The sequence below is a fragment of the Ranitomeya variabilis genome, chromosome 1 (assembly GCF_051348905.1).
Source record: "Ranitomeya variabilis isolate aRanVar5 chromosome 1, aRanVar5.hap1, whole genome shotgun sequence".
In the NCBI taxonomy this organism is placed as follows: domain Eukaryota; kingdom Metazoa; phylum Chordata; class Amphibia; order Anura; family Dendrobatidae; genus Ranitomeya; species Ranitomeya variabilis.
In genome coordinates this window covers 257,403,426-257,426,451 of record NC_135232.1, presented here as the reverse complement: position 1 = coordinate 257,426,451, position 23,026 = coordinate 257,403,426, and the positions used below count along the sequence as shown (strand labels likewise).

At 44.0% G+C, this 23,026-nt stretch overlaps 1 protein-coding gene across 2 annotated transcripts in view; it reads left to right on the top strand.

Moving 5' to 3' along the window:
* Positions 1 to 23,026, top strand: part of DGCR8 (DGCR8 microprocessor complex subunit) — an 88,554-nt gene that overhangs the window by 48,118 nt on the left and 17,410 nt on the right. For both annotated transcript variants that reach the window (XR_013223605.1, XM_077293383.1), the window contains exons 10-12: positions 5,370 to 5,470; positions 14,444 to 14,550; positions 15,914 to 16,041. Coding sequence is in view for 1 of the 2 variants with exons in the window: in XM_077293383.1 (XP_077149498.1) it covers positions 5,370 to 5,470; positions 14,444 to 14,550; positions 15,914 to 16,041 (336 nt within the window). In the remaining variant the exon portion in view is untranslated. The remainder of the gene's footprint in view (positions 1 to 5,369; positions 5,471 to 14,443; positions 14,551 to 15,913; positions 16,042 to 23,026) is intronic.

Below are 23,026 nucleotides of genomic sequence, written 5' to 3'. Positions count from 1 at the left end.
ATGTGCTTTCTATAAGATTTCCAGTTTACCCATCTAAAGCCCTGAACAGAACTGAATTCTGCAGTGATATGGAAAACTACTTCAGGAGTGTACGCCTGAGAGAATATTTTCCTTATGTAGAAGAATCTGAACCCATTCTGACTGAAGGAAAATGGATCTTTACAGCCAAGAAGAGGTCATACTGGACAACTCCAACTGGACGCAAAATACATTTGGTGTATGTACATTCCTTCAGACATAGAGTAAAATCTGCTATTCTAGACACAAACCGGAGACATCTATCCAACATCCTTGCCCAGGAACGAAGGAGCATTGTTGAGAAACAATGAGGATATAATCATTAAACCAACAGACAAGGATAGTACAATAGTCATTTTTTATTTTATTTATTATGCTATGCTTTACATACATTGTCATCGCTGTCCCAATGAGGCTCACAGTCTAAATTCCCTATCAGTATGTATTTTGGAATGTGTGAGGAAGCCCACGCAAACACGGGGAGAGCATACAAACTCTTTGCAGATGTTGTCCTTGGTGGGATTTGAACCCAGGACCCCAGCGCTGCAAGGAGTCACTGTGCTGCTCAGACATGGTGTCATAGGGTACCGTCTCACAGTGGCACTTTTGTCGCTACGACGGTACGATCCGTGACGTTCCAGCGATATCCATACGATACCGCTGTCCGGTGTCCGTCAGGTCCCTAGCCATCCGCTTCCCGCACTGACTGTGACTGCCGGCCGGAAAGTAAAAGCAGAGCACAGCGGTGACGTCACCGCTGTGCTCTGCTTTCACTTTACGGCCGGCACTCAGTCAGTGCGGGAAGCAGACGGCGAGGGACCTGACGGACACCGGAATGTAAGTATGTACGGTTTTTTTTTTTTTACATTTACGATGGTAACCAGGGTAAACATCGGGTTACTAAGCGCGGCCCTGCGCTTAGTAACCCGATGGTTACCCGGGGACTTCGGCATCGTTGGTCGCTGGAGAGCTGTCTGTGTGACAGCTCCCCAGCGACCACACAATGACTTACCAACGATCACGGCCAGGTCGTATCGCTGGTCGTGATCGTTGGTAAATCGTTTTGTGTAACGGTACCCATAGTCATGATGAACACCTCAGACTACATGATGTAAGCAAGCTTCTATCTGACGCACACTATTACAAAAAAATTGTGCAGCACGAGGCCCCCATAGCCTCCTCAAAGTAGAAATACTACAAGGAACTAAAAACAAAAAAAAACAAAAAGTTGATGTTTTGTTTACCTGACAAATCCACATCAGCTGATGACCTGATTCCAAGAATAGGGACATTTTACATGCTTCACAAATTCTAAAAATCGTTTCATGTGCTGGCTCCTTTACTGTGCATATTTCTGGATGGGTAGATGTTGTTAAAACTTTGGTAAAAGATGCACCCAGCTATATTGGATTTAAAAAGTGTACACACCCCTTTTAAAATGCCATTCCAAGAAGGCTCAATTTAAGTTACTCATAATTTGTACACATTCATTGAGAAAAAAACCCCTGAAAAATCGTTTTGCGGTGGAAAATAAAAAGAACATAACTGAAATAATGTGATTGCATAAATGTGAACACCCTCTCATAATTGGGAATGTAGTTGTGTTCAGAATTGGTCAATCACATTTAAACTCGTGTTAAATGGTAGTGAGTACACAGCTGCCATCATTTTAGTATCTTTCCTAACATTTTCTTAGTTGCATTTTACAGCAAAAATCCATAGTCTGTAAATAGCTTACAGCACAGCAAAGGAATCTCATAGTTGAAAGTTGTCAGAAGGGCACAAAAAATGTTTCCAATGCATTTGATATTCCATGTATCACTGTGAAGATGGTTATCAAGAAGTGGCTTACATTTTTCACAAGTGTCATTTAAGGGAACCTGTCACCAGGTTAGGCCGATATGAGATGTGGCCACCGCCTTTTAGGACAGATATACAGCATTCTATAATGCTGTATTTCTGCCCCCAACCTGACCTCGAAGAAGTGAAAAATAAGGTTTATTATACTCACCTGCAGGGCCGTCCGGTTTGAGAGGGGTGTCACTCTTCTTGGTCCACCGCCTCCCATCTTTTTGCGATTCCATCCTCCTGCTTGCTTCATGAGGATGACGCGTCCCTGCATCATCCACAGTCTGCTTGGCATCGTGCTCCTGCGCAGGTGTACTTAGCTGCCCTTATCTGACCATGTGATATTTCAGTTTTTCTTTTTTAATTTGCAAAAAATTTTTTTTTTTTTTAGTCAAGATGGGGTGCAGAGTGTACATTAATGAGAAAAAAAAAGAACATTTTTGAATTTACCAAATGGCTGCAATGAAACAGAGTGAAAAATTTAAAGGGTTCTGAATACTTAACGTACCCACTGTACATAACAATAATGAACAGTTTTCAACACACACTATGGTACATAGTCTGGTCAGGGTCATTAGATACAATCGGATATGTTCCTACCCTAGAGATAGAGCCGAACACCTTCATGGCCTTAGAAACACCTTTTTGAATCATACCATGCAAGAACAATTGAAGACCAAATTGCAAGAGCCACCAGAATACCAAGGAACTGTCTCCTGAAATACAAAGATATGCAAGAAAAGCCACTGAGTGCCTCTAAGTCAACTATAATCCAAATCTGGAATTTTTAGGGAAGGTGCATGCAAACTACAACAATTAAAGGGAATCTGGAAGCACATTTTTGGCACATAATCCAAGAGCAGCATGGTTTAGGGGCTCAGATCCTGATTTTAGTGGTGTATCACTTACTAGGTTGTGTGCTTTAGTTTCAATAAAATCAGTGTTTTGTCAGAGGGAGGTTATCACTACAGGACTAGGTTCCTCATGCCTCCTAGTCAGCAGCTGTGTATCCCCCTCCCCCACCATTGATTAGCAGCCTTATATCAAAATGCAGTGTACATAGAAATCTGCCAATAAGTGGTGAAGGTGATACAGGGCTCAGGATTCAGACAACTGCTACATCTGTGGTAAAAAAATATATATATATTTTATCACAACTGTTGCACCCAGTAAACTTAAAGTGAACCTGTCTGCAGGATTTTGCTCAGTAAACTACAGACACTGCAAGGTCTGCGCCGTTATACAGATTAAAATGATACCTGGTTGATAAAATCTGTATTCTGGTCGTTGTTTTATCTTTTTTTCAGTTAGTGAGATTCTCTTGGTGGGGGGGGGGGGGGGTGCGGGGGTCTTTTATGTGGTGCTCTGTGTACATATGCATCCTTATGGCACAGAATAATCCATCATGGCTTCAGTGACCGGTCATAAGCCATAAGATTCCATATGTAAGCAGAGCACCACATAAAGCCCCGCCCAGAAGCACAAGAATCTCATTAAGGGTATGTGCACACGCTGCAGACTGGTGTGCGGATTTTTCCGCACTGATTTTGATAAATCCGCAGGGCAAAAACACTGCGTTTTTGCTGCGGATTTATCGTGGATTTTCTGCGGTTTTTGTGCGGATTCTTCTGCAGTTTTACACCTGCGGTTTTTTAATATGGAGCAGGTGTAAAATCGCTGCGGATTCCGCACAAAGAATTGACATGCTGCGGAAAATAAACCGAAGCGTTTCCGCTCGGTTTTTTTCTGCAGCATGTGCACAGCGGTTTTTGTTTTCCATAGGTTAATATGGCACTGTACACCGCATGGAAAACTGCTGCGGATTCGCAGCGTCAAAAACGCTGCGGATCCGCAGCAAAAACCGGAACGTGTGGACATGGCCTTTCTGAAGACTACAAATACGATTAAACAACAACCACAAGACGGATTTCATCATTTTAATCAATAGAAAGGCGCCCACCTGACCGTATCTGTAGTTTATTGAGCAAACTCCTGCTGACGAGGTTAACTGTAGTGATACATTGCTGGAATTAGGGTCTCTTCCTTTACATCATGCTGCTCTCAGATGAGTAAGGCTTCTTTCACACTAGCGTCGGGCTCGGTCCGTCGCAGTGCGTCGGGCCGAGGTCCCCGACGCTAGCGTTGTCTCCGCCGCACAACGGGGGCAGCGGATGCATTTTTCCAGCGCATCCGCTGCCCCATTGTGAGGTGCGGGGAGGTGGGGGCGGAGTTCCGGCAGCGCATGCGCGGTCGGAAAAAGCGGACCGTCGGGAGCAAAAAACGTTACATGTAGCGTTTTTGCTCCCGACGGTCCGCCACTGCACGACGCATCCGTCGCACGACGGGTGCGACGTGTGGCAATCCGTCACAATGCGTCGCTTAATGTTAATCAATGGTGAAAAAACGCATCCTGCAAACACTTTTGCAGGATGCGTTTTTTCGGCAAAACGACGCATTGTGACGGAATGCAGTTAACGCTAGTGTGAAAGTAGCCTTATAGCAAAAATATAGCCAAAGAAAAAAAAAGAACTTTAAAAAAAATTCCAATTAATTCAATTATAGACATAGCAAAAAGGCAATGGTATTCACCAGCGAAGGTCACAGTATCTAATGCTCAAACAGGATGCAGCACACCTCATAATAAAGGTGGAGGTAACACAGCTGCAAAATACTGATAAAACCACAAATCTACCAGTTCATGGAGTGGGTGATAGCTGAGTATTTTACTTTAAGGTACAGACTTGCAAGACGGTGAGGAATGTGAGCTATGAGCCACCAATATCCACCAATACCTCGTATTTACATTTTCTGTACATTTTATTTATTTTTTTACAGGGTGCAGCCAGGCTCACCAATGGTGACCTTGTAAACTAGAGTCCTGTCCCTCTGATTCACATATATAGTGCTGGGCATATATTAAGCTGTTATCTGGGCACTGTGCTATTCATGTGTGTGACTTGTGCCCTATTGTAATCCTCATCTGTGTGCAATTCTAATACTGGACAATCACCCCTCTATGAACTTGTAGGTTGTGAGTCAGTATTTTGCACCTATGTTACCTCCATCTTTTTGTTAAGGGGGTCTGCTGTATCCGGTTTGTGCATTAGATACTATGACCTTGGCAAGTAAATACCATAGCAAAAAGGCAATGTATATAATTGCTCCCAGATGAGGTAGCAAAAACCTGTTGGCATATTCTCTTTAAAAAAAGAAAAAAATTACCCATTAAAAATCTGTATGTCCTGACTCGCACTGTTGTGTTTTAAGCATCTTCCGAATCTGAGAAGCGTCATTGTCAGAAGCTCCCTGTCCTCTTCATCAACAGGAACATTTCTCTGCAACCAGAACAGGGTTAAAACTTGTCCATATTCCAGCTCCCCTCTTTTGCACCACATGTAATGTTGTTTAATTGTGTACAAATATCCGACTCTGGGTCCGTTTTTATTAATGTTGTAATAGTTGACATTTGGCTCCTTTATCCTGATCCCTGTTTTCTTTGTTAGTATTTCAACCACATCAGTATTGAGGATTCCCGGGTGTATGAGCTCACCAATAAGGCTGGACTGTTGTCACCATATCAGATTCTTCACGAGTGCCTTAAGAGGTTTGTATTAACCCCTTCAGCCCGGAGATTGTTTTCCCCTTCATGACCAGACCACTATTTACAATCCTGACCACTGTCACTTCATGAGGTAATAACGCTTCAGGGCATCCCACTGATTCTGAGATGTTCTTTTTCGTGACACGTTGTACTTCATGTTAAGGATAAACTTTGGATGAAGTGTCAAAAATTTTACAAAAAAATATGATTTTTGCAATTTTCATACTTTGAGTTTTTGTTCTCAGAAACCAAATGGTTAAACCACACAAATGATCATAAATAACATTTCCCACATGTCTGCTTCACATCAAAATTATTTATGAAACAGAATTTTTTTTTTTTGGTTAGTACATTAGAAAGGTTACGTTAATAAGTGATTATTTTTTTCAACAAAATTTACAAAACCAATTTTTTTTAGTGACAACATCACATTTGAAGTCACTTTGAGGGGCCTATGTGACAGAAAATACCCTAAAGTGACATCAACTACACCCCTAAAAGTACTCAAAACCACATTCCAGAAGTTTATTAACACTTTGTGCTTCACAGGAATTAAAGCAGTGTTGAAGGTAAAAATGAAAATTTTATTTTAGCGATGGCTTCATTGGGGGAACACAGGTAGCCATGGGTGTATGCTGCTGTCTCTAGGAGGTTGACACTAGACAGAAAAAATAATTGGCTCCTCCTCAGCAGTATACACTCACTGAACGGCAAAAAGCTGTCAGTTTAAGCTTGGTGTCTGCAGGAGGTAGACCTGGATCTCATCCCAGCTCTGTCTTTTCCCTTTGCAGGTCATTTTGTGTCCTATTAATCTTTTCTTTTTCAGGGGCATCAAGGTGTGATTTTTCACTCTGCCTTCCCACACACGAGCGACCAAGTGAACAGTGCAGTATCATCCACACTGTCCGATCTCCTCTCGCTAGGCAGGGCCTTACTCCCTGTCACTATATAGTTCCCAGGGTGATTCGTGGTGCCCGGGTTTTTGCCTTATTCCCCCACCCCAGCGCCCTCCTCGGACTCTTCTCCCTATCTCAGATGACCTTCCCCCTTTCTTTCGGGGTCGACAGTCTTCTGCACCGTCAAGCACCTTGACAGTGCAGGAAGTAGTATGCCTTGTCAGTACCAGGAAGTTCCCCCTTTTCAAGGGGAGCCCCTGATGCTATCCTCAAGACTGTGAAAAAGGAATCGGGACTTGCTTTAAGGCTGGGTTCACATTGTGTAATGGCAGTCCGTTAGACGGACTGCGGTAAAACGCGGCATAACGCGGTGTAACACATTCCGTTAACGCTACCATTAACCCTTTTTATCGGGCGCATCGCCAACGTATGCCATAATCGGCATGCGCTAGCGATGTGCTGTCATTCAGTGACGGAGCCTCGGACGCGGGCTGCAGCGTCTGAGGCTCCGTCACCGCTAGCACAGATGAATCATCTGCGCTAGCAGTATAGCATAACGCGATGGCATGTATGCTCTAGCGTTAACGCAGCCTGTCAACGCTATGCGTTGAACAGGCTGCTTTAAAGCAATGTGAACCTGGCCTTAAAGGCGCCATTTTAAAATGATTCCCTTGCTCCAGCCGCGGTTTTATCAGTGTGCCTTTTCACCCTTTAGGCACACTTTCCCTACTGCTCATTACGCGGCAACCTTTGCGCTCGTCTTTTCAAAGCCTTCTATCAGAGCGCAGATACCATCTTCCAATTGTCAGTGTATGTCCCCTGGCTGGCCCGGTCAATCGTTGGCGTGGCTTGTACACGCTTCCTCCTCCCCATCAGTGGCGCCGACTCATATGTTGTACATCTCAACATGGCCTGCTTGTCCCACTCTTTTCTCCTCCATGCTCTCTCCTGTCAGTCGGCAGGTCATCAGCCTTAGCAACGGTACTCTCCCCGCCGCATTCTTCTTCTCGACAGTGCTCAGCCTGCAGTAGATCCACACAAATTTGAAGTTTATTTTTCTACTACAGTGCTTCTTTACACAGCGCCGTTCTGGGACCTCTGTACCACCACTCTTCCAGGACTGGGTAGGCTCTTTCCAGGCTGTTAATTTTTCTTGCTAGGCGCCCTCCTCGGCAGTATTCCCCGTGCCTTCACATATGCCCAGACCTGGGGAGCCTCTCTACCGTCCCTCCCCCACTATCATTCATTACACCTGCGCCATTTGTAAAAAGAAGAGGCCCACAGATCAGGCCTCGGCCTTCTGCCAAGCCGGCACTCCTACCATGCTGGCTTCACAGGAAATCCCCGCTGCCAGGACGAGAGCACACTCCCTCCCACGGAGTGGGCTGTTGCTATCTCTCCCCCCTGGTTAGGTCATACACAGACTATCATAGACCCTGGTCTAGATCCTAGAACGTCTACCTATCCTGCTCACTGCCACCAGTGCCCTGATCGCCCGCTGGATGATTCGCTGGCAACCCATAACCACTCTCAGAAGGGCAGATCAAGAGTTAGGTCTAAGAAGCGGACATATTTGAGCTCCTTGTACAGCTTTCTGTCCACATAATCCAGGATGCACTCTGTATCCCTCACCTCCTCCCTTGAGGTGGCCCTGAGGTCCGACCCAGACTTCGGGTCAGATTCGGAGCCCAACACAAAAATCAGACCACCAAGATCTAGGATATGGTTGACAGGCTCACATTAACCACAGACCCTTAATGTTAAGGAAAGACGAGGGTTCTCTGTCTCCTTTGAGAAAGTGAAACCTCCTTACTGGATGTTCTCCAATTATAAGGAGTTTGAGGGGATTTTTCTGAAGCACTAGGAACATCCGGAAAAACGGTTCTCAGGTAGAAAACAGATGGATATCCCTTCTAACACTGATCTCGTTAGTAAGTGGTCCGAGTCACCGGCTGTTGATCCGCCAGTTTCACGACTGTCCACCAAGACTGTTTTGTCCCTTCCCGACTGCTCCTCCTTTAAGGATTCCACTGGCAGACATGTTGATGCTTTCGCCAAATCAGCCTGGCACATCCCTCTGTCCTGTATTTGTTTCCACATGGGTAGCCAAATTATTTTCCACCTGGGTGAAGCGCCTCCGGCAGGGCATACTATCATCCACCCCTCTCGACGAGCTGGCGGACCAGAGCACCCATGCAGGGAAGTATCTGCTCACTTTCTCCTTAGACGTTGCTAGCTTTTCTGCCCGCGTCACTAGCAACATCGTTGCAGTTCAGAGCGTTCTTTGGCTCAAGGCCTGGAACTCGGATTTGGCCTCCAAGAAGTCTCTAACTAATCTTCCCTTTCAAGGGGGCTAGACTCTTTGGTACCAAACTGGATCAAATCACTTGACGCTAGGGGGGGGTGGGGGGGTGTCAAGAGCACCTTCCTTTCCCAACCTAAGCCCAAATGCCCGTTCCCAAGGAGACGTTCTCTTCAGTTTCATCCCTTTAGGCACTTTTCCTCCACAGGAGCTTTAACCCAGCAGGATCGGGAGAGAAGTTAACCATCGTTTAAGTCAGCCCCTAACTGGTGTTCCATGGGTGATCCCTCTACAATAGGTTTTCTTCAGCATGACCGGTCACCCCCACCTGGGACTTCTCCTGTTTGGGTGGCCATCTTTTTCTCCTCCTGGATGCATGGCTATTTGTGGTCAGCGAAATAGTGACGTCTGGCTACAAAATATAATTTTTGTCTGCTTTCCCGTGAGGCATTTCTAAATGTCTTGCCCACCAAGGCTTCCAGCTCAGGTCCCAGGTTTCTTACAGGCCATCTTCGGTCTCAAGCAAGCAGGAGTCATCATACCTATTCCTCTCCACAAACATTTTTCAGGATTCTATTCCAAACTTTTCATTGTCCCAAAGAAGGATTGCTCCCTCCGTCCGATTCTGGACCTCAAGCATCTGAACTGACGCATACATCTACACCATTTCCAAAGGAGTATCTCTGCTCTGTAATCGCCTCGATGGAACCCGAGGAGTTTCTCTGCTTGGTGGACTCTCAGGAGGCGTTTCTCTACATTCTTATTTGCTCCCAGAGTGTTCTCGAAGGTGATGGCATCGGTCATGGCCATCCTGTGTTCAACAGGGGTTATTATCTCTTTTCTGGACCCTCTTTTATCAATCAAGGGGCCGTCCTTCTGAGTCTTCAAGTCATCCTGGACACTCCTGCTTATCTCGGCTGGTTAGTCAACAAAGCGAAATCCTCACTATTTGTGGTGTAACTAATAGTCTTCCTGGGGATGTTGTTCGACACCGTGCCCAAGTCTCCCGGAAGAAAAGGTCTCCGCTCTCCACCTGGGGATCTGCTCTGAAGCACCTATTTTCTCACCCCTTTCGGCTCTGCATGACTGTACTGGGGAAGATGGTTGCGGCCTTGGAGGCTGGGCCCTTTGCTCAGTTCCATATCCGTCCACTTCAGCTGGCCCTCTTGTCAGCATGGGACAAGGTGTCGTTCTTGGACCTCCCCATTATCCTATTCCCCGAGTACGTCAGTCATTGACATGATGGTCCCTTCCTTCGTCCATTCGCCTCGGGAGATCATTTCTTCCCCTCCATTGGAAGGTTGTTAGAACCGATGCCAGCCTTCTCGGTTGGGGAGCGGTCTTTCTGCATCACACAGTCCAGGGTCATGGAACCCTTGGGACGTTACCCTGCCGAGCGATCTACTTATCCGTTCTTCACAACTTACTGTACATTGGGGTTTCCATCTAAGTTTTAGAATATGTTTCAGATCAAACCCCTGAGGGATCCATTCACTATAATGAAGAAGCAGAGTTACTCTGGACTCCGTCTGGCCTCTGTTTAGCGGTGCCCATCTTTTCTGAAATGCACAAGATGGGCACCGCCGGATCACAGGTCAGAAGACGTCCACAGTGCCTCCATCTACCTCTTCATAGGGAATCTTCTGCTGGCAGTTCTGTCTGAACCACATATTTCAGAAATTTACAGGGAAACCACGGTGTAAGCGATCAGAGTAGAGCGCAGGATAAATGTGCGCCAAGCCTTACTGCAATCTTTAGGAGACAGAATGAACAAATCAATAGCAGGTCAAGAATTGGTTAATTTATTTTTTAAAACCGTTCCTCGTGCAGTAAAAGTAATTAGACTTCCGTATATCTATACGTGAGTATAAGTCCACCCGAGTACAGTGGGGCAAAAAAGTATTTAGTCATTCAGCAATAGTGCAAGTTCCACCACTTAAAAAGATGAGAGGCGTCTGTAATTTACATCATAGTTAGACCTCAACTATGGGAGATAAACTGAGAAAAAAAAATCCAGAAAATCACATTGTCTGTTTTTTTAACATTTTATTTGCATATTATGGTGGAAAATAAGTATTTGGTCAGAAACAAACAATCAAGATTTCTGGCTCTCACAGACCTGTAACTTCTTCTTTAAGAGTCTCCTCTTTCCTCCACTCATTACCTGTAGTAATGGCACCTGTTTAAACTTGTTATCAGTATAAAAAGACACCTGTGCACACCCTCAAACAGTCTGACTCCAAACTCCACTATGGTGAAGACCAAAGAGCTGTCAAAGGACACCAGAAACAAAATTGTAGCCCTGCACCAGGCTGGGAAGACTGAATCTGCAATAGCCAACCAGCTTGGAGTGAAGAAATCAACAGTGGGAGCAATAATTAGAAAATGGAAGACATTCAAGACCACTGATAATCTCCCTCGATCTGGGGCTCCACGCAAAATCCCACCCCGTGGGGTCAGAATGATCACAAGAACGGTGAGCAAAAATCCCAGAACCACGCGGGGGGACCTAGTGAATGAACTGCAGAGAGCTGGGACCAATGTAACAAGGCCTACCATAAGTAACACACTACGCCACCATGGACTCAGATCCTGCAGTGCCAGACGTGTCCCACTGCTTAAGCCAGTACATGTCCGGGCCCGTCTGAAGTTTGCTAGAGAGCATTTGGATGATCCAGAGGAGTTTTGGGAGAATGTCCTATGGTCTGATGAAACCAAACTGGAACTGTTTGGTAGAAACACAACTTGTCGTGTTTGGAGGAAAAAGAATACTGAGTTGCATCCATCAAACACCATACCTACTGTAATGCATGGTGGTGGAAACATCATGCTTTGGGGCTGTTTCTCTGCAAAGGGGCCAGGATGACTGATCCGGGTACATGAAAGAATGAATGGGGCCATGTATCGTGAGATTTTGAGTGCAAACCTCCTTCCATCAGCAAGGGCATTGAAGATGAAACGTGGCTGGGTCTTTCAACATGACAATGATCCAAAGCACACCGCCAGGGCAACGAAGGAGTGGCTTCGTAAGAAGCATTTCAAGGTCCTGGAGTGGCCTAGCCAGTCTCCAGATCTCAACCCTATAGAAAACCTTTGGAGGGAGTTGAAAGTCCGTGTTGCCAAGCGAAAAGCCAAAAACATCACTGCTCTAGAGGAGATCTGCATGGAGGAATGGGCCAACATACCAACAACAGTGTGTGGCAACCTTGTGAAGACTTACAGAAAACGTTTGACCTCTGTCATTGCCAACAGAGGATATATTACAAAGTATTGAGATGAAATTTTGTTTCTGACCAAATACTTATTTTCCACCATAATATGCAAATAAAATGATAAAAAAAACAGACAATGTGATTTTCTGGATTTTTTTTCTCAGTTTGTCTCCCATAGTTGAGGTCTACCTATGATGTAAATTACAGACGCCTCTCATCTTTTTAAGTGGTGGAACTTGCACTTTTGCTGAATGACTAAATACTTTTTTGCCCCACTGTATAAGCCGAGGCACCTAACTTTGCCACGAAAAACTGGGTAAATTTATTGACGAGTATAAGCCAAGTATGCATCGTCCCCTCATCCTTATCCTGACATGCATGGCTCCCCATCCCATCCTTGTATGCATGGCTCCCCCTCCCATCCTTGTATGCATGGCTCCCCCGTCGCTGTCCTTGTATGCATAGCTCCTTATTCCCTATCCTTCTATGGATGGGTCCTATAAAAAAAAACAGAAAAAAAACAAAAACATCCTACTTACCTCCCTGCTTGCCCTCGCTGCATCTTTCCGGTGCCAGCAGCTGTTCCTGCCGAGCGATCACGTGGCCCCACTCATTAAGGTAATGAATATTCACTCCATGCCTATGGGATCGCTCGACTGGAAGAGCCGCTGGCACAGGAAAGGTATGTAGGATGTGTGCTGCGCTGGAAGCCGGCAGATGCGGCTGTGACTGCTCTATAAGACAAATGAATATTCACTGCCAGCGGGCACAGTTACATCTGCCGGCTCCACCGCTCCCCCTTTCCCTGCCGTCTTTCTGGGACAATGACTCATGTATAAGCCGAGGGGGGCGTTTTCAGCACAAAAAATGTGCTGAAAAAACTCTTCTTATACACGAGTTTATACGGTACTTTATTCTTCGGGGCAGTGCAATTGCAGCAATACCAAATTTATATATATATATATATATATATAAGTTTTTGCATCACCATATTTGAGAACTATATTTTTTCTAGATTTTTGCCGACAGTTATGTGAGGGCTTGTTTTTTGGGGGACGAGTTGACGTTTTTATTGGTACCAATTTTTTGCACGTAGCATTTTTTTCTCTCTTTCGATTCCAATTTTTAGGAGGGAGAATGAACAAAAGCCAAGATGTCAGGAATTGTGTTAATTTTTTTCATGCTGTTCACCAAGTGGTAAAAATAGGCAACATAATTCTTCTAGTCAGTACGACTACAGCGATACCGTGTGTGTGTGTGTGTATGTGTGTGTGTGTGTATATATATATATATGTGTGTGTATATATATATATATATATGTATATGTGTGTGTGTATATATATATATATATATATATATATATATATATATATATATATATATATATATATATATATATATATATATATATATATATATATATATATATATATATATAATATATAATTTTAATTTTTTATTTATTTATCTTTTTGCCTGCTATACACAATAAAAACTTTTTTTTTTTTAATAGGAAAAAATTGTTTTTCATCACTTTATTATTAGAGCTATAACTTTTTTATTTCTGCACTGATGGCATTGTATGGGGGGTTGTCTTTTGCGGGACAAGGTTACGTTTTCAGGTATACAAATTTTATTTATATTCGTGTTTTTGATTGCGTTTTATTCCACTTAATGTTCAGGGGTACTATGAAAAAGCATCTTTTTTTTTTTGCCACGGTTTTTATTTATTTATTTACTTTGCACACTGAAGAGAATAACTAGTGTCAGTTTTATAGGCTGTGTCTTTCTGGACGCGATGATAGCAAACGTGCCATTTTTTTTTTTTTTACATAAATATACATATTTATGAGTGTTGTGTGTGTGTGTGTGTGTGTGTGTGTGTATAAATATATATTTTTGTAGTTTTTTTATATATATTTTTATAAACTTTTTTTAAATTTACCTAGTCACTCTACAGGACTTTAACTTTTTTACTCTGATCGCTGATATAATGGCATGCAAATTCACTAGCATTGCAATGCATTATACTTGTCAGTGTTGCAATGACAGATCGCTTTTTAGACCATTCTCCTGGCATGGTCTAAACACTGCACAGGGCACCATAGCTGGCAGAACCACAGGTCGTCATTTCACCTCGGGTTTCCATAACAACAATTGGGCTATCGCAATAACGTCTCGGGGCGCCAAGCGGACAAAAGGGGGGCCCCCTCCCTCTCCCTGCCTTCTAAATGCTTTGATCGCTTTTGATCGCAGCATTCACAGGGTAAACAACCCAGAGTGGTGCAGGCCCTGCTCCTGGCAGTGTCAGCCGTGTCTCGGCTATCACCTAAGCTAAGCTTCCAGTGGTTGTCTTGCGGGCGCCACTCTTGTGCCCACTCGATCGCCACAACGTACTGGTACGTCCATTTGCGGGAACACGCTGCAAAATTGGTCGTACTGGTACATCCTATGTCGGGAAGGGGTAAAGTCCAGCGGTTTAGAAGGAGCATTTAGAAACAGCATTTAGATTGTTATTCAGCATCTGCAATTAAATGTAAAATTATGTTGTCCTTTACCATTTTAGAAACCATGGAATGGGTGACACGTCTATTAAGTTCGAAGTCATTCCTGGAAAGAACCAGAAGAGTGAATATGTGATGACTTGTGGAAAACACACTGTGAGAGGCTGGTGTGAGTTTTCTGAGTTTCTAATCCTTACCCTTATTCTGCCTGAACTATAAGTTTTATCTTCTGAAGGGATCTCTAACATGGCACTGGGTCATGGCAAAATCTTCTTTCTTCTGATGCAATACGTTTCTTTTTGGCTTTTTAGGGAGTTAATAGGCTTTCAGTATTTTTAGCCCCTTTTACCTTTGTCAACATGGATGTGCTTATTCCCAAATACGAAATATATACAGGGGTGGTCACAATGAAATGACTTTAAACCCTATACACCATTTGTTGTGGCATTGAGCATTTGAACTTGGTGAAAAGGGGATTTAGTTCTTGCTTAGTTGAAACCCCTCTCTACTTCTCACATAACTGTAGCAGAACCCATCTAGAACTTAAAGGGAATCTGTTACTAGGATCAACTCTCCTAAGTCGTTTATATGGGCATGCAGGTCATAGGAAGCTAAATAAAATGATACCTTGAGCTCTATAATTTGATGTCTTACCCCAGTGAAATCTACATTTTCTTAATGTGCCAGACACAGATCTGCATGATAATCCGGCTAAATAAAGGGATGTTACCAGTGTGAGACATTTAACGAACACAGTACACTAGAACTGAATTTTGTCTTACAAACACGTTTACAGTTGCAGCTCTCACAGCTCTGCTGTATTGCAACACTGACTACCTGTGACATGCAAGCTAGAGCACTATGAGAGGACAATTGCAGGTATGTTTAAAGCTGTCCTGTGTCAGTTGTAATCGCGGTTTGAGCAGACGCTAGTCATTACATGTCTCACACTAGTAACTCTCCATTTAATTTAAAGTTCTGGAGGCAGATTCTTGGGAAGATCTGTGTCTGACCCATAGATTTTAACAGATCATGTATGTTTAAGACAAACGTGGATTTCTCTAGAATAAGACATCAATTGTCAAGGTATAATTTTATTCATGACCTGCATGCCCATATATATGGCTTAAGAGGGTTGATCCTGCTGACAGATTTCCTTTAAAGAGTACCTGTCACGAAGTCAAAAGGGGCCAGTTTATTTTTGCTCCTTTTTTTTTTTTCGTACTGCTCATTAGTATTGTAATCCACCATACTTTTTCAGAGATAAGGGCTTTTTTTTTTTTTGCTTCTAATTTCTATGGTCTGTACCAAAGCGGGTGTTGCTCACAGGTTAATAATTCAGCACAGCCTAAAGACCTGTTCCCAGAGAATCCTGTGAGTTACGCTCCCTTTCTAAAGACCATAAAAATAGCAGTAACTAAAAAAGCCCATATCTCTGGAACCATATGGAGGTTTTTATAAACAAGAGTAATAATAAGTCCTCTTTAATGGTTTTTTGCGTTCCCTCATAAACCATCTTTTCTTTATCGTAGGCAAAAATAAAAGGGTTGGAAAACAGTTGGCATCACAAAAAATTCTTCAGCTCCTTCATCCCCATGTAAAAAACTGGGGCTCCCTTCTTCGTATGTATGGAAGGGAGAGCACTAAAATGGTAAAACAGGTAAGTTTTTATACTGTGTAGATATATAGTCATGGCTGAAAGTGTTGGCACCTTTGAAGTTGTTTCAGAAAGTGAAGTATTTCTCCCAGAAATTTTTTGCATTTACATATATTTTGTTAAACACATGTTTATTTCTTTTGTATTTATTGGAACGACACAAAAAGCTGAGTTAAAAAGGAAAATTGGGCATAATTTCACACACAACCCCAAAAATGGGCAGAACAAAATTGTTGGCACCCTCAACTTAATATTCGGTTGCACACCCTTTGGAATAAATGACTGCAATCCATTGCCTCCTATAACCATCAACAAGCTTCTTACAGTTCTCAACAGGTCTCTCATATTTGAACTGTAGCTTCTGCCAACAGCAATTTTAAAATCTCTCCATATGTGTTCAATGGACTATAGATTCTGACTCATTGCTGGCCACTTCAGAACTCTCCAGTGCTTTGTTTCCATCCATTTATGGTTGCTTCTTGAAGTATGTTTGGAATCATTATCCTGCTGGAAGACCCATGATCTAGATGGCAAGCCCAGCTTTCTGACACTGGCCACTACATTACGACCTAAAATCCTTTGGTAGTCTTCAGATGTTATGATGCCTTGCACATAGTCAAGGCACCAGTGCCTGAGGCAGCCAAACAACCTCAAAACATCTTAGAACTTCCACCATATTTGACTGTAGTTAGTGTTATTTTATTTGCAGACCTCATTCTGTTTTCGGTAAACAATGATGTGCTTTACCAAAAAACTCTTTTCTTGCTCTCATCTGTCTACAAGACGCTTTCCCAGAAGGATTTTTGTTTACTCATGTACATTTTGGCAATCTGAAGTCTAGATTTTTTATGTCTGTGTATGCATCTCCTGCCATAGCTTTTCATTACCTTCAAATGTCGATGAATAGTTCGCGCTGACACTAATGCACCCTGAGCCTGCAGAACATATTTAATTTATTTGGAACTTGATTGGGGCTGCTTATTCACCATCCCATCTATCCTGTGTGGCAGTTATCAATTTTTCTCTGCCGTCCTTGTCCAAAGAAGGAGATCAGCTACAGTGTCAAGGATTGTAAACTTCTTGATTATGTTGCGCACCGTGGACAAAGGAACATCAGGATTTTTGGAGATGGACTTGTAACCTTGAGGTTGCTATTTTTCAACAATTTTGATTATCAAATGCTCAGACATTTTGCTTCTCTTTTTGTTCTCCTTGCTTAGTGTGGCACAGTCACACGATGCAAATATTGTCAATTTATCCCTTAATAATCTGGTTTCAGGTATGATTTTTTTATTGCCCACCCCTGGTACTTTTGCCACAGGTTAGTTTGAATGAACATCAAATCCTTGAAACAAAGTTGTTTACTCACAATTATGGCAATGTCAACAATTTTGTCTGACTCATTTGGGAGGATTTGTGTGAAATGTCAAATGTTGCCTTTTTTATTTTTTAAGTTTTTGTGTGGTGTTCCAATACACACAAAGGAAATAAACATGTTTCCTAAATCAATATAACTTCTTCCAGCGACTAACCACATAGAAAACGTAGAAAACGCAAGGAAATTGTTATATAGGTGGTATTTCACTCCCAATAGATTGTCTAGGATGTTCTGCAGTTCCTCAGACACGTGCTGGAGGTGTGGAGACCCCAGTGCAGACATTCTACATATATGGTGGAGTTGTGTCGTGAATTCTGCTTTTGGGTTCCCTCCGGTGGTAGTAGGTGGTAATGCAGTTGTCCCTGGGTTGCAGTCCTGGTCAGGTGTGTCTGCTGATTGCAGTTCTGACTGGGGTATTTAGGTGTGCAGGATTCATTAGTCCTTGCCAGTTGTCAATTGTTGTTGGGAGGTGTTGGACCTCTCCTGGTTCCTCCTGTCTTTCTGCCAAATCAGCAAAGATAAGTGTCTGTTTTTTTTTTTCCTGTGGCACACATGCTGTGTGCTTCACAATTCAGTGCTATTCTTTGTGTTTTCTTGTCCAGCTTAGATTGTGTCAGTATTTTCTTAGTCTTGCTGGATTCTCTGGAGTGGCAGATATACATTCCATGTCTTTAGTTAGATTGTGGAACTTTTTGTATTATCTGTTGTGGATATTTTTGGAAGGGTTTTAAAGGGCACCTGTCACCCCGTTTTTTGAAGATGAGCTAAAAATAGTTAAATAGGGGCAGAGCTGGGCGTTACATTAGTGTCTTTGTGTGCCTTTATAACCTACCTAAGCTGCCGAAATACCTTTGTAAAGTCGCTGTTTTCTGCTGTCACTCACGCTGGTCTGGTCATATGGGCGTGGTGACTGCGCTGTTTCTCCCCCAGAAACCTGCTCATCATTACGTTGGTGGCGTAGTGGTGTGCGCATGTCCAAAGCGAAGATCCACTGCCCAGGAGATTCAAAACAGCGCGGTCTTCGCTATTCGCCGTTTACCGGTGGGCGCGGCCATCTTTCCTGTGGCCGCGCGTGCGCAGATGGAGCGCTCTGCTGCCCGGGGCTTCAGGAAAATGGCCGCCGTGATCTCCATCTGCGCACGTGCGGAATCCCGCGGCCATTTTCCTTAAGCCCCGGGCAGCAGAGCGCTCCATCTGCGCACGCGCGGCCACAGGAAAGATGGCCGTGCCCACCGGTAAACGGCGAATAGCGAAGACCGCGCTGTTTTGAATCTCCTGGGCAGTGGATCTTCGCTTTGGACATGCGTACACCACTACGCCACCAACGTAATGATGAGCAGGTTTCTGGGGGAGAAACAGCGCTGTCACCACGCCCATAGGACCAGACCAGCGTGAGTGACAGCAGAAAACGGCGATTTTACAAAGGTATTTCGGTAGGTTATAAAGGCACACAAAGACACTAATGTAACGCCCAGCTCTGCCCCTATTTAATGGTATTTTTAGCTCATCTTCAAAAAACGGGGTGACAGGTGCCCTTTAACCCCTTCACCCCCGGAGCTTTTTCCGTTTTCGTTTTTCGCTCCCCTCCTTCCCAGAGCCATAACTTTTTTATTTTTCCGTCAATTTGGCCATGTGAGGGCTTATTTTTTGCGGGACGAGTTGTACTTTTGAACGACATCATTGGTTTTAGCATGTCGTGTACTAGAAAACGGGAAAAAAATTCCAAGTGCAGTGAAATTGCAAAAAAAGTGCAATCCCACACTTGTTTTTTGCTTGCCTATTTTGCTAGGTTCACTAAATGCTAAAACTGACCTGCCATTATGATTCTCCAGGTCACTACGAGTTCATAGACACTTAACATGACTAGGTTATTTTTCACCTAAGTGGTGAAAAAAAATTCCAAACTTTGCAAAAAACAAAACAAAATTGCGCCATTTTCCGATACTCGTAGCATCTCCATTTTTCGTGATCCGGGGTCAGGTGAGGGCTTATTTTTTGCGTGCCGAGCTGGCGTTTTTAATGATAGCATTTTGGTGTAGATACGTTCTTTTTATCGCCCGTTATTGCATTTTAATGCAATGTCGTGGCGACCAAAAAAACGTAAATCTGGCGTTTCGAATTTTTTTCTCATTACGCCATTTAGCGATCAGGTTAATGCGTTTTTTTATTGATAGATCGGGCGATTCTGAACGCGGCGATACCAAATATGTGTAGGTTGGGGTTTTTTTTATTGATTTATTTTGATTGGGGCGAAAGGGGGGTGATTTCAACTTTTATATTTTTTTTATTTTTTTCACATTTTTAAAAACTTTTTTTTTTTACTTTTGCCATGCTTCTATAGCCTCCATGGGAGGCTAGAAGCAGGCACAGCCCGATCGGCTCTGCTACATAACAGCGATCATCAGATCGCTGTTATGTAGCTAAAATGCAGGTGTGCTGTGAGCGCCGACCACAGGGGGGCGCTCACAGCCACCGGCAATCAGTAACCATAGAGGTCTCAAGGACCTCTATGGTTACAATGGAGGAGCATCGCCGACCCCCGATCATGTGACGGGGGTCGGCGATGCGCTCATATCCGGCCGCACGGCTGGATGCGGTAGTTAAATGCCGCTGTCTGCGTTTGACAGCGGCATTTAACTAGTTAATAGCGGCGGGTGATCGCGATTTCACCCGCCGCTATTGCGCGCACATGTCACCTGTAAAAAACAGCTGACATGTCGCGACTTTGATGTGCGCTCACCGCCGGAGCGCACATCAAAGCGGGGGTCCCGACATGTGACGTACTATTCCGTCACATGTCGGGAAGGGGTTAATACTGACCACCTAGTAATCTGTCCTATCCTTTCCTATTTAGCTAGAGTGGCCTCTTTTGCTAAATCCTGTTTTCTACCTGCGTGTGTCTATTCTTCTCCTACTCACAGTCATTATTCGTGGGGGGGCTGCCTATCTTTTGGGGGTCTGCTCTGAGGCAAGATAGCATTCCTATTTCCATCTATAGGGGTATTTAGTCCTCCTGCTGTGTCGAGGTGTCTAGGGTTTGTTAGGCACACCCCATGGCTACTTCTAGTTGCGGTGTTAGTTCAGGATTTGCGGTCAGTACAGGTTCCACCGACTCCAGAGAAAGTTTTCATGCGGCTCCAAGGTCACCGGATCATAACAGTACAACTGGACTACCACCTACTACCACCGGAGGGAACCCAAAAGCAGAATTCACAACAGTAAAAAAAAAAAAACCAGACACTTATCTTTGCTGATTTGGCAGAAAGACAGGAGGAACCAGGAGAGGTCCAACAACAATTGACAACTGGCAAGGACTAATGAATCCTGCACACCTAAATACCCCAGTCAGAACTGCAATCAGCAGACACACCTGACCATGACCAGGACTGCAACCCAGGGACAACTGCATTACCACCTACTACCACCGGAGGGAACCCAAAAGCAGAATTCACAACAGAGTTGTGATAGAATTAGACCTCTGTGAGAAGCCATAGATCATCTGATGTTCCAGATTAGTGGTATAACGGTGACTCTTAACGCACAGCAGGCGTTACTCGCTATTGATTTGGACTCGTTTCCCTATGAGTTCCGTACAGTGATTGTACATATTATTGTAGCAACAAGAATCAAAATTGCTAGTTACTGGAAAAACTCCAAATGCCCCTCACTGTCTGAGGTCATGTCACTGATTAACTAGAATTGTCTATCAGAAAAAATAATTGCTACATCTAACAATAATATAGCTCAATTTCATAAAAAATGGAACAATTGGTTATCTTTCCATTTAAATACCGTTCTTAAATAACTTTGCAGATTCGCATATAGAGAATGTGATTGGATAGTTATTGTAATGTCACCTTTTCCCCTATCCTCTTCCCTTCCCTATCCCCCATAACATTGTGTTAATCATTAAGAATTTACTGTCAATAAGATGCAAAGCTCGACACAATTTGTGAATAAAAATTTATGTTTAAAACAAAAAAAAAACTTCTTCCAGCGTTTGTTAACAATAACAGCTGCACTCGATTCAGCCACCCCCCTCATGCATAACAAAACTCGTACAATCAACAGGCAGCCCTGGCTGACCAGCCTTACCAAAGAACTGAGACGAGCTTCCAGGGTCGCTAAGCGGAGATGGAAGAGATCCCACTCTGCCGAGCACTTCAGCGCATGCAAGCAGTCCGTCGCCAGCTTCAAGTCCACGCTCACTGCCGCAAAACAAACTTATTTCTCATCTTTCATATCCTCCCTGTGTCACAACCCTAAACAGCTTTTCAACACTTTCAATTTTCTACTCCGTCTCCCAGCACCTCCTCCCTCCCCCCTCATTTCTGCTGAAGACTTTGCCTCTTTCTTTAAACAGAAGATCGATACGATCAGAGAACGCTTTGTCCTGCAGCGCCCAATGCCCCTCTTAGCTGCTCAACCCTGCTCCTCCAAAACCAAGCTCTCCACCATGACAGAAGATCCACTCTCCACCCTCCTGTCTAGATCACAGCTCACCACTTGCAAGCTTGATCCGCTCCCATCCCTAACCTCGCCAGTCTTCATCCCAACCCTAACACACCTTTTCAACTTCTCACTCACAACTGGTGTCTTCCCCTCTTCCTTCAAACATGCCAAGATCACACCTATCCTCAAAAAGCCCTCCCTCTACCCATCCTCTGTGTCTAGCTATCGCTCGATATTTCTTCTCTCTTGTGCCTCAAAACTACTGGAACTGCATGTCCATCTTGAACTGTCCTCCCACCTCTCCTCCTGCTCCCTCTTTGACTGGATACAATCTGGCTTCTGACCCCATCACTCAACTGAAACTGCCCTAACTAAAGTCACCAATGTCCTACTAACTGCCAAGAGCAAGCAGCACTACTCTGTCCTTCTCCTGGACCTGTCTTCTGTCTATGACACTGTAGACCATTCCCTCCTGCTACAGATTCTATAATCTCTTGGCATCACAGACTTGTCCCTATCCTGGATCTCGTCATATCTAACAGACCGAACTTTCAGTGTCTCCCTCTCCCACACCACCTCCTCACCTCACCCCTTGTCTGTTGGTGTCCCTCAAGGCTCAGTTCTGGGACCCCTACTCTTCTCCATCTACACCTTTGGCCTGGGACAGCTCATAGAATCCCACGGTTTGCAGTATCATCTCTACGCCGATGACACGCAGATCTACCTATCTGGACCTGACCTCACCTCCTTACTCACCAAAATCCCACACTGTCTATCTCCTATCTCGGCCTTCTTTTCTTCTCTCTTTCTAAAACTGAACATGGACAAAACAGAATTCATCATCTTTCCCTCATCTCACTCTACCCCTCCACCAGACCTATCCATCAATGTCAATGGCTGCTCACTTTCCCCAGTCCCGCATGCTCAGTGCCTCGTGATCCTCGACTCTGCCCTCTTTCAAGCCACATATCTGAGCCCTTACCTCCTCCTGCCGTCTCAAACTCAAAAATATTTCCCGGATCCGTGCATTCCTTGACAACGAAACCACAAAACCACTAGTGCACGCCCTAATAATAATAATAATCTTTATTTATATAGCGCCAACATATTCCGCAGCGTTTTACAGCTTAACAGTTTCAAACACAACAGTCATAAGTA